We start from the raw sequence: 12,401 nt of genomic DNA on the forward strand, positions 1-12,401 counted from the left end.
CTTATTTTCTTGTTGCATGCAAAAACATTTTTGTTTGTTTTTGAACATCTGTTTTTAAAACTTTGAGTTCCAAATTCTCTCCCCTCTTCCCTTCCCACCCACCCTCCCTAAGAAGTCAAGCAATTCAACATAGGCCACATGTGTATCATTATGTATAACCCTTCCAAGATACTCATGTTGTGAAAGACTAACTATATTTTGCTCCTTCCCAACCCATCCCCCTTTATTGAATTTTCTCCCTTGACCCTGTCCCCTTTCGAAAGTGTTTGTTTTTGACTACCTCCACCTCCATCTGCCCTCCCCTCCATCATCCCCCCCATTTTTTTTATCTTCTTCCCTCTTCTTTCCTGTGGGGTAAGATTCCCAATTGGGTATGTATGGTATTCCCTCCTTAGGCCAAATCTGATGAGAGCAATGTTCACTCATTCCCCCCTCAACTGCCCTCTCCCCTCCTCCCACAGAACTGCTTCCTCTTGCCACCTTTATGGGAGATAATCCATCGCATTCTATCTCTCCTTATCTCCCTCTCTCAGTATGTTCCTCTCTCATCCCTTAATTTGATTTTATTTCTTTTAGATATCTTCCCTTCATCTTCAACTAACCCTGTGTCTGCTCTCTCCCTCTCTCTCTCTCTCTCTCTCTCCATATATATATATATATATATATACATACACACATAGATATATACATACATACACATTCACCCATATATATACATAAACATATATGTAAGCATATTCCATTCAGCTACCCTAATACTGAGGTCTCATGAATCATACACATCATCTTTCCATGTAGGAATGTCAACAAAACAGTTCACCTTTAGTAAGTCCCTTGCAATTTCCGTTTCTTGATTACCTTTTCATGCTTCTCTTGATTCTTGTGTTTGAAAGTCAAATTTTCTATTCAGTTCTGGTCTTTTCACTGAGAAAGCTTGAAAGTCCTCTATTTTATTGAAAATCCATATTTTGCCTTGGAGCATGATACTCAGTTTTGCTGGGTAGGTGATTCTAGGTTTTAATCCTAGCTCCATTGACCTCCGGAATATCATATTCCAAGCCCTTCGATCTCTTAATGTAGAGGCTGCCAGATCTTGGGTTGTTCTGATTGGGTTTCCACAATACTCAAATTGTTTCTTTCTGGCTGCTTGCAATATTTTCTCCTTGATCTGGGAGCTCTGGAATTTGGCGACAATGTTCCTGGGAGATTTCTTTTTGGGATCTACTTGAGGAGGTGATCGATGGATTCTTTCAATTTCTATTTTGCCCTGTGGCTCTAGAATATCAGGGCAGTTCTCCTTGATAATTTCTTGAAAGATGATATCTAGGCTCTTTTTTTGATCATGGCTTTCAGGTAGTCCAATAATTTTTAAATTATCTCTCCTGGATCTATTTTCCAGGTCAGTGGTTTTTCCAATGAGATATTTCACATATCTTCCATTTTTTCATTCCTTTGGTTCTGTTTTATAATATCTTGATTTCTCATAAAATCACTAGCTTCCACTTGCTCCAATCTAATTTTTAAAGTAGTATTTTCTTCAGTGGTCTTTTGGACCTCCTTTTCCATTTGGCTAATTCTGCCTTTCAAGGCATTCTTCTCCTCATTGGCTTTTTGGAGCTCTTTTGCCATTTGAGTTACTCTGTTTTTTAAGGTGTTGTTTTCTTCAGTGTATTTTTCGGTATTTTTTTGGGTCTCCTTTAGCAAGTCATTGACTTGTTTCTCATGGTTTTCTCGCATCCTTCTCATTTCTCTTCCCAATTTTTCCTCTACTTCTCTAACTTGCTTTTCCAAATCCTTTTTGAGCTCTTCCATGGCCTGGGACCAGTCCAGTGATCCTAATTTTACTCTTAGAAACCAAACAGAACATTCTTCCTGAACAGGATGACCCTTCAAAGGGAAGGTAATTAGATCACGGATTTAGGAGTATATTTCTAAGTCACATAGTCCAACCAACTCATTTTACAGAGGAAGAGACAGTCCCAAAGAGATTAAGCAATTGTTGTTTGTTTGTTTTGGGGTTTTTTTGTGGGGTTTTTTTTTTTTTTGAGGGGAAACCAGGGCGATTAGGGTTAAGTGACTTGCCCAAAGTCACATAGCTAGTGTGTCAAGTTGGAAGAGGTCTGGGGTTGAGGGGTGCTCGACACCCCAAAGTATCGACAGGCTGGGTCCTGCCGAGAGAATTCGACTCTCAGCCAAGGGAAAAGACAAAGTTTATTAAGGGTTTGACATAGAGGGTTATCTTAAAAAATCCCACCCTTTGTGACGCCTGTTTTCACAAGCGGGCCAGATTCAATCTATTGAATCTGAGCGCCTTCATGGAGGCAAGATGGAGATTATATACACAAAGATTGTGGGAGGGATTGAGGGGTGGTCTGGGGTGACTAGAAGAGGGGTTTAGGGAGGGACTTGAGGAGGAGTCTAAGGAGGAGCTTGATGGGACTTAGATGAGGTCAGACTCCAGGGTGGGAAATAGCTGAAGGCTACATGGAGATGACAGACAATAGAGGGCTAGGGTAACAGAGCTAGGGTATACATATTTTGATCAGTATTAAATGCGGGAAACAGCTGGACAATAGAGGGCTAGGCTAGGCAGAGACTTGGGCCCTATGATAATACAAGTCCCATGGCCTTAGGGGAAGGCCAGATCCAGTTGGAAGACTCAAAGAGAGTTCAAGGGGGCTCCCAGAGACTGTACTCCAGGTTCAAGGGGGTTCCCAGAGACTGTGCCCTCATCAAAGTGTCTGAGGCTGGATTTGAACTCAGGTCCTCCTGACTCCAGGGCAGTGCTCTACTCACTGCACCACCTAAGCTGCCCCAAGGCATTTGTTCATGGACACAAAAGTAAGTGGTTGAGATGACACTCAAACTCAGGTACTCTACACTAAATCCAGTGCTCTTTCTACTCTACTTTTCAACAATTCTCCCCTCCTAGATGGAAGACACTTGGAGGGCCTAGACCCGAGCTAGTGTCAAGCTGGACCTGAGGAGGGCACAGTCTCTGGGAACCCCTTGAACCCTTGAACTCTCCTTGAATCTTCCCACTTGATCTGGCCTTGGCCTGAGGCTATAACCATTAGGCCCAAATGCCTACCTTGCCCAGCCTTCCATTGTCCAGCTGTTTGCAGCCCTTAATCCTGTTTCCCATCCTTAATCCTGATCAAAATATCTATACCCTAGCTCTGTTACCCTAGCCCTTTATTGTCTGTCATTTCCATGTAGCCTTCAGCTATTTCCCACCCTGGAGTCTGACCTCATCCCAGTCCCTTCAAGCTCCTCCTTAGACTCCTCCTCAAGTCCCTCCCTAGACCCCTCCTTTGGTCACCCCAGACCACCCCTCAATCACTCCCACAATCTTTGTGTATTTAATCTCCATCTTGCCTCCATGAAGGTGGTCAGATCCAATCTAGCTCAGATTGATCTGGTCCTCTTTGGTTACAGGCGTTACAAGGAGTGGGATCTCTTGGGGCAGGCCTATTTGGCTAACTCTTAATAAACTTTGTCTTTTCCCTTGGCTGAGAAAGCTTGAGTCGAATTCTTTCGGGAGGACCCGGTGTGTCGGTACTTTGGGGTGTCGAGCACCCCTCACCCCAAACCCTCTTCAGACCCAACCTCTTCCTTCTCCATTTTGCATTGCCACAGAGCCCACCCCCAACCTTCTTGTCAGTTCTCCCTTCCTCTCTCCCCGTACTGGTCCAACACTGATTCACCGCCTCCCGACCCCCATTCCATGGCTGCTAGAGGCAACCAAGCGTCTCTTGTCCACTTTGACCCTTAGGCCCACTCCCCCTTTCCCAATAATGGTGGCCACCCTGTGGGGCTGACTCCCCAGTGCAGCCTAATAACTTTAGACCTTTCCATTAACTACAGCTGAACCATCCTACATGTTCTGTTGTCCCCATTAGGGTGTGAGCTCTGTGGTGGCAGCAACCATCTTTTTTGCTTCGTATCCTCAGCAATTAGCAGAATATTTGGCACATAGTGCTTAATGTAAATGCTTTTTAAAAATGTATTCACTCATTCAAACATATACTGCTCCTCTGTAGCTACCACATGGCTCTTTCTCCCCACTCCCTCCTCTTTTCCCTCCCCCACCTAAATCTTCTTTATCCCAGGCTAAACACTCCCTAGTACACCTAACTGATCCCCAGAGGGTATGGAATCCAGTCTCCTCACCATCTTGGTCCCCCTCCTTTGCATTCTTTGTTGTTCAGTTACATCAGACTCTTCATGACCCCATTTGGGATTTTCTTGGCAAAGATACAGGAGTAGTTTGTCATTTCCTTCTTTAGGTCATTTTACAGATGAGGAAATGTGGCAAACAGGGTTAAGTGACTTGCCTAGAGTCACACAGCTTGTGTTTGAAGCTGGATTTGAACTCAGGAAGATGAGTCTTCCTGACTCCAGGCCTGGTGCTCTATCCACTGTGCCACCTAGCTGCATGCTTTATAGGCTATCAATATACTGCCTAAGAAGTAGCCCTCAAAACTAGACATGGTTCTTTAGATATGGTCTGACTAGGGCAAAGTACAGTGGGAGGATCATCTCTCTCATTGTAAGCATCAAGCTTTTGACTCCAGATTGTGTTAACTGTCTTATTAAAACAATACCATTGAAGTCCTTACCACTCCCATCTCCTATTTTAATTTGTCCTTAGTTTTCAGTATTCTAAATGATTCTGGGACAAAGCTCCTCAGAATTAGATATGAACAAACACTTGGCTCAAACACTCCCAGTAAATCATCCCAGCTTCCCAACAGGACACAAATTAGTCGAATAGGACAACAATCTATGCTCTGAAAATCTCATTTCATTAGAACCTAAATGCCTTTGAACATGTACATGTTGTCAGCACTCTATATGGCCCCGGGTAATGTTCCTAATTCATTTCAGATAATTAGGAAATATGAATGACTCAGGACCTGTGTTTCTAAAATAAAATGGTCAGAGAGGATTTTCTCTTTTAACAATGTGAAACTTGGGTAGTCTTACTCTGGGTAAGACTATGTATGACCCTCCACTCTAAGGCTGTTTCCCCAAATTCACAGTCTGCTTTACAACAACATTCTTTTCAGTCTGGCAGTCAAGTGAAAAATATTCACTGTGTTCCTGACATCCTAACAAATACCTTTCCCTGCTCTCCAGGAGCTTGCTTACAGTATTTTGGGAAACCAAGCCCAATCAGGGCAAATACAAACATTTTGAAAATGTTTCACAAAAACATTTTTTAAAAAAATGTTCCAAATTAATATACAGATATGCAAACTAAGACAACTCTGATGCTCCATCTCACACCCATCAGATTTGGCAAAGATGACAAAAAAAGGAAACTGATAATTGTTGGAAGCATTTTGAGAAAATAGTGATGCATTGTTGATGGAGTTGTAAATGAGTCCAGCCAGTCTAAATAGCAATTAGGAATTATGCCCTGAAGTTAGGAAAACAAGGCATACCCCTTGGCAGAGCAATACACTACTAGGCCTCTACTAGGGAGACCAAAGAGTTACACACAATTTATGCTAAAATATTTATAGCAGCTTTTATCATAATAAAAAACTGAAAACTAAAGGGATGCCTGTCAACTGGGGAATGGCTTAAATTATGGTATATTATTGAATAGTAAGAAATGATAAAAGGAATGTTTTCAAAGAAACCCAGAAAAGACTTTGTGAGAAGTGATGCAGAGTGGAGCAAGCAGAACCAGAACAATTTACACAATAACAATATTGTCAAGATAAACAGTTCTGACTTTAGAACTCTAATCAATGCAATTACCAATGTGATTCCAGAGGGTTGATGAAGCATTCTACTCACATCCTGATAAAGATGATAGACTCAAGGTACAGAATGAAACATAAATGTATGAACAGGGCTAATGTGGAATTCGTTTTGCTTAACAAAGGATTTGTTTTTCTTTTGTTTTTTTAACGAGGGAGGGGCAGTGGGAGGAAGAAGGGGGTGGCATAGGGTTGAAAAAGATCTTTAAAGTATTTTTCAAATTCAGAGAACAAGAATCCAGAAGGAAATGCAGACAAGCAGTACAGCACATGTTGAATTTATTATATACTTAAAGAAAAAGCAAGCTGTACACAATATATTCAGTTTTATAATAAGATCAAGCATTCATATAGCACTTTAAGATTTGCAAAGCATTTACCATGTTATTTCTTTTGACACGACCCCATCTACTAGGGGGTATTATTATCCTCATTTTACAGATGAGAAAGTTGAGGCTAAGAAGTGGCTTGTCCTGGGCCACACAAAGTAGTGTTCATGGAAGAGTTTGAACCCAGGTTACTTTGACTTCAAGTTTAATGTTCTACAATCTTCTGTTCTACTTTGTAGAAAATGTTCATTTTATTTAGTGTCAAGTTTATAAACAGATATAAACAAAAACACCTAATTCAATTTAAAAAAATGTTTAAGTCCACTCTTGAGACTTCCCATTGAAGGCAATCCTTTTATTCAGAAGGGCAGCTAGGTGTCAAAGTGGATAGAGAACTGTCATGAAGTCAGGAAGACCAGAGTTCAAATCTGACCTCAGACACTAGCTGTGACCCTGGGCAAGTCACTTAACCCTGCTTGCCTCTGTTTTCTCATCTGTAAAATGAGCTGGAGAAGGAAATGGCAAAAACCATTCCAGTGTCTTTCTCAAGAAAACCAAAAATGGGGTCACAAAGAGTGTGACATGACTGAAACAACTAAACATCAACAGCATTTATTTAGTATTTAACCCGTTATTAAATACTATGTCCAAAATGCGATGCTAGGTGGCCAAATGATACAAAGTTCATGGTGACATAGTTCCTTTTTTCACAGAAGGGAAAGAGGCGCAGAAAGAATGTATATACAAATATGCAACATTATACAATAAATACATAACTAAGAACTAATAAAATGATAAGTTTGTCCACAGCAATGAGTATGTGTTTGGAGAATAGATATTAGGTGAAAAGCAATGTGAAGGTTTTTCGGTTTAAGTGATAGGAGTAAGAAAAATATAGTCATCAAATGAGAATGTACTAAGCATACATTTTAAAACCATAAAGCACTACCCTGACAATATCAGGGATTATCATTACTTTTCACAGGAATTTTGAACACTGTTCAGCATAGAACTTTCTGTGGCTGTAGAATTTCTTACATAGCATTCCTTCTACAAAACATGGAACTTATGCTTCTATGTTTTCCCAAAAAAAGTCCTCATCATCTCAAAGAATATTAAAATGAAGTATATTTACACACCTATAAAGAACATCCACTGTGAGTTAATGCCATGAGAACCCTGATCTCTGCATATCCAACACAGCTTATTAAAATATGCAAAAAAATTTTCTAGAGACTTTTGTATTTCAAGAGAGTTTATCTTCTCGGTGCAAAATTACAAAATAGGAGGGAGATAAATTAATTTTCAAATCAACCGGATTCCTTACGTTTCAAATTCTTGTGTCAGAAACCGTTTTTCTGGAATCCTTATTTTAAATACTTTTTAAAAAGCATTTTATAAAAATTATAGCCTTATACGTTGTTTCCTAGTTCGGAGTAAAGGAAGCGCTATGAAGCAGGTAAGAGGAACGTGCCCCACGTAGCGCGCTTCAGCCCGGATACGTGGAGAGAATAATCCCCGGCTCTGGAACGCGTCCGAGTCTAGGTCGACCAGAAGCCCCGTGCGCCGGCGAGGCCATCTGTCCATGCCAATATAACTTGCAACTTTTGAAACCAATCCCTTTGCATCATGCAACGGATGCCTGTGGCACCAGGAGTTTGCAAACGCCCCCCCCCACCCCCCAATCCTCCTCCCGCTCCCCCGAGACCAATCATTGCATGGCTCAGGGTTAGGCATTCCCCCCCCCTCCCCTTTCCCCGAGCCGCACGCACGCCACCGAACAGCTCTGAGGTCTCCTGCCCCTACCGCCCCTTAAAGGGAGGTAGCCAGCCCTTAAAGGACCCTCACACCTTGTGCTCAGCATGCCTTTGGTTGCCCCTTTTCTGAGCCGGGGACCCCGGGAGTGAAAAGCCGAGGATCCGGCAAGGCGCCCAGGTGCGGGTCTGGGGCTCACCCCCACCCCCCACCCCCTCCTCCACGGCCTCCCAGCAGCCTGGAGCGGCATTTTTATTCAGGCGACGCTTAAGGGAGCCCCGGCTGCGCCCGGTGCATTGTGGGAACGGCCGGGAGTCCCGTTTTCAGGAGGAGGAGGAGGGCGAAAAGCGAACCGGTAAGAGCCTGACTGGGGGGGAGGGGGGAGAGACACGCCTGGCTTAAAGGGGAATATTCATCAATAAGCCCCGTAGCGCCCTTTGCAAATCCCCCGCTCCGTCGGGCCCCGGACCGGCAGGGAGACGTGCACCGCCGGCCCGCTAGAGCCCAGCTTGGCGCGGGGAGCCGGAGTGTGGGGTGGTTGGGGCCGCTTTAAAAAAGAAGCACCGCCCGCTCCGTAGCTGCCGCCTCCGCCGCTGCCGCCACCAGCAGCCGCTCTGAGCTGGGGAAGGAAGGAGGGAGGGAGCGAGCGAGGGAGGGAACAAGGGAGGGGAGGGGTGAATGGGGGGGGGGGAGGGTGGCGGCGGCAGCGGTGGCAGCGCACGGGTTAATTTTTTCACCCGCCGACATTTTTGTTTGGCCGCTGCAGCTCGTGGGCCCCGCGCGCCCGCGTGCGCGCGCCGCTAGGGGAATCCTGTTCGGGCGTCCCGGGGAGCGCGGCGCGCGCCGCTCCCGGGCGCCTCCCGTTCCACCACCTAACCCCCCCCCCCCCCAACACTCCTCCACAACACACACGCTCACTCTCACAACCACCTCCTCTCCGCCCCTCATGGACGCCCACAAAGGGTTAACTCCGTGCCCCGCGTGGCACTTGCTCTTGTTACCTGGTGTCCCCCCTCCAAAAAAAACGGCCCTTCGCAACCCCTCTCCCCCCGCACCAAAGCCGAGCGATTGGGGCGGGGGGGGGTGGCCCTCGGGTCGCCCCTGGCGCGCGCCCCTCCCCCATTGGCGGCGGTGGTCCGGACCGGGGGCGCGCGCAGGGGTGTTCCCGCCGCGGGGCGTGGGGGGGCGGGGGGATGTCCCGGTGGGTAGCGCCGGCTCCCCCCGCGGGTCGCACAAAGAGCGCCGGCCGTGGCCGAGGCCTCATTTGCCTTTAAAGGCAGCGGCTTGGCATTTAAGGTGTCCCGGAGTAGCGTCCCTGCGGCCGCATGGACAGCCGGTCCGCCGCCGCCTCGCCCCCGCGTGGTGCTGCCTGCTCCATTGTTTATTTCCCGGAGCTCGAGGGAAGGTAGGTCGAGGCAGCGGCCGCGGGCTCGGGGCGCCGGCCTCCCTCCCCCCTCCCACCTGGCACTTTTAAAAACAGCTAAACTGGCCCGAGGAGGAAGGGGTTAAATCGTCTCTACTTATTCGTGTCATTGTTTTAAAGTATTGTAAACATCTGGGGGCGGGAGAAGCCGGAGGAGGTGCAGCCTCTCGTTTAACAAATTGACTTTCACCTCCACCTTCGCCGGGATCGCCCTTTTCCCCGACCATTCCTGGCTCTCTTCCAATCGCGGGCCCCAAAATAGGAATTTCCTGTTTTCCCCCCTCCAGAATCTCTTCTCTTGTGGCTCGTGTTCTCATTCCGCTTTCAATGGGAGAACTCCGGGGCTTCGGGGTACTCGTGCCCTTGCATTCTTAACTTTTGCCTCCTAAATCAAGGGAAGTGACATGTAAATGCTGGTCAGTATACACCGGCCGTCCACACCGGTCTCTCTCCCTGGTCCCCACTCCAGTGCGGTTAGAAGATGTGGGGAATATATCGATTAGTCCATAGGCTTTTGCTGTGCTTTTTCTGTGGAGAGGTTCTTGTTGTTAACTCTTGAGTCAAAGCCCTCTTTAAAAATTTTTCCCGTAAGTCACCGAACAGTTTAAAAAAAAAAAACACAATGAACAGTCTCTGACTTTTGCTATAATGGTAGAATGCTACCCAATATTTTTTCTGACAAGTTGTTTTTTTGCCCAGTGGCATATAGGCCTCGTGCTACAGCCACCAGTTTGAAACTGGAATCGTTGCTCATCCCTGACACGTTTGGGTTTTTTGGTGGGTTTTTTTTTTTGTTTGTTTTTTGTAACTAAGGTTTGGATTACTGCCGGTGCTTAGGCTTTATAAGGTGTATTTTCAATAAGTGGTGTGCCTACCAGGGGAGGAAAAACACTTGCTTTAAATGGAAATTGTGTTCTTAATCCGATGTTTTGTAGGAGAAAGTGACTCTAAAACTTGACTTGCCTGTGTAATTCCACACCCTATTAAATTAAAAAAAAATCAGTCCTGAAGGTTTGTTAAGCCCAAGAGTTGAATTTTGTCTTTTGCTCCAACTCAAAAGATTTCAGATCTAGAAAGGCTGGTTGGAGTAGCCTATGGCATTGGAAAGCACATTAAGTGCTGGTGATTAGTTTGATTTAATTGTAAGCCTTGCAGTGCAACACTATTAGAGAGTACCTATGCTTTGTTAGTGATGCATCAAAAACCTGTTGTTGGATAGCATTTCTGCTTTCTAGGAAACAGGCTTTTCATTTTTTTTCAAAATCAGAAAATCTACAGTAGTACAACCATGTCGTACAACTGTATTGTGCTACGTAAAACAGGCACTTCCATTTGAAAGTTGTACACTTCACTGAGACCTTCTATTAGTTTTGGATCATGTTGTATATCTCTGACTCAGAGTAATAACATTTTCTTCTAAAATTAGATTTTGGCATTATAGAGAATTTCATCAAATGCATTTGCATTAATATCTTTTCCATGGATTTTTTCTAACAGGCCTAGTACCTCTCAATGAGCATTTGTAGCCTTGTCAAAAGGTTTACCACAAAAACTTATTTTTTGCCAAGAACTTTAAACTTTTAAAATATAGTGCATGTCAGTTGTCAGCTGAAGTGTCTGAGAGTGTTATTTTTTTTTTAAATTTCTAATATTACATGCTTTGAAGGTCTTCGGGACCTATTTTTCAGGAAAGGACTTATATGAAATAAGCCTGATGTAATCACTGGTTCCTTTTATATTGTCTTTTCTCTGTCTTGACCCTATAACATAATAGTGTTTTAGGGTATCATGTACTCTCCCTTAGATGAGCTCTGTGGGTTTTATATAGATCGCGAGAGAGAGAGAGAGAGAGAGAGAGAGAGAGAGAGAGAGAGAGAGAGAGCGCGCGCGCGAGCGAGCAGGAGTGCATGTGTGCAACTTTCCCCTCCTCTCCAGTCCAAGTAACTTGTAGAGATGTGTTTTTATTGTTCTGGTTCATAAAACAGGCAGTATAAAGAATAGCATTATATAAGACAATTATCCACCGACTTTAAATCCCTCTAAATGGAAGTCTTTTATGGATTGCCCTTTGGTGGGGGAGGCAGTTACTTTTCTTTTTCTGTTTTGCAGTGTCTTTACTTGAAAGGTGTTAGACGATATTCTAATGTTGCCTTTTTGTGACTTGCATATAGGTGGACCAGGCAAGACACCAAGAAACTAGAGGAGAGGGGAAAAGACTTAACTGTGAGTGAGTGTGCCTGAGAGCCATGTCTGTTCGGGAATCCTTTAACCCAGAAAGTTACGAATTGGACAAGAGTTTCCGGCTAACCCGATTCACTGAACTGAAGGGCACAGGCTGCAAGGTACCACAAGATGTCCTGCAGAAATTGCTGGAATCCTTACAAGAGAATCACTTCCAGGAAGATGAACAGTTTTTGGGAGCAGTTATGCCAAGGCTAGGTATGCAAACCAAGTCTTTACGTTGACACTTCAGTAGCCCATCTATGAACAAATCCAGCTATAGCTAGCATTTTTTTTCTGTCCTAATTCTAGCACCTTTACTGTATTCCCTTGTCAGTTGTTTTATCCAAACAGAAATTTTCGAAATAGGAACTCGCAATTAGCTGTGTCAAACAATTATAACTTGTTCAATGCTAGAAAAAAGTCTTGAATGACACCAAGGGTATAACTAATAGTTTTGGAGATAATGGTGTGTGACTGAAGCACTCCCGCTATTTTAAGGTAAGAGCATCATTCTCTGACAGTGAAACTTTCCATTAAATAGAATTCTTAGGATGGATCTAGGTATTTAAATTTCCTGTTTAACTAAAAATCAAGTGCACCCCCCCGCCTTTTTCTTCACCTTAATCTTGCTGCTCACAGCTATAGAATGACAGTGTTAAAAAGGACCTCAGAGTCCTTCTAATTCAGACCCTACCAAATGTATGAATTCACCTTCCTGCCTCAGTAATTTATTGTTTAACAGACACTGTTTCTTTAAGGACCCTACAGTTGGGGGAACCTGAGGGGAAGAATGGGAGGAGGTAGGATAGCACCTCAGAATATTTTGTTTCCATTGCTAAATTCTTGGCATTGACTAGCTGTCTTGTAACTTGTCTCTCTTTTCTAAAAAACTATGGA

At 44.3% G+C, this 12,401-nt stretch overlaps 1 protein-coding gene across 4 annotated transcripts in view; it reads left to right on the forward strand.

Annotated features, from left to right (window-relative positions):
- The first annotated feature begins 8,129 nt into the window (after positions 1–8,129).
- SEPHS1 (selenophosphate synthetase 1) overlaps positions 8,130–12,401 on the forward strand; it is a 41,077-nt gene continuing 36,805 nt past the window's right edge. Inside the window, exons 1-2 of one of the 4 annotated variants that reach the window (XM_036761162.1) lie at positions 8,130–8,213; positions 11,453–11,720. In XM_036761162.1, the coding sequence (XP_036617057.1) occupies positions 11,528–11,720 (193 nt within the window). In that variant the 5' untranslated portion in view covers positions 8,130–8,213; positions 11,453–11,527. Of the gene's footprint in view, positions 8,214–9,035; positions 9,264–9,612; positions 9,698–9,841; positions 10,059–11,452; positions 11,721–12,401 lie in introns of those variants that run through there. The other 3 variants (XM_036761163.1, XM_036761164.1, XM_036761167.1) reach the window with 3 other exon arrangements.

This window comes from Trichosurus vulpecula, chromosome 5 (assembly GCF_011100635.1).
Source record: "Trichosurus vulpecula isolate mTriVul1 chromosome 5, mTriVul1.pri, whole genome shotgun sequence".
In the NCBI taxonomy this organism is placed as follows: Eukaryota; Metazoa; Chordata; class Mammalia; order Diprotodontia; family Phalangeridae; genus Trichosurus; species Trichosurus vulpecula.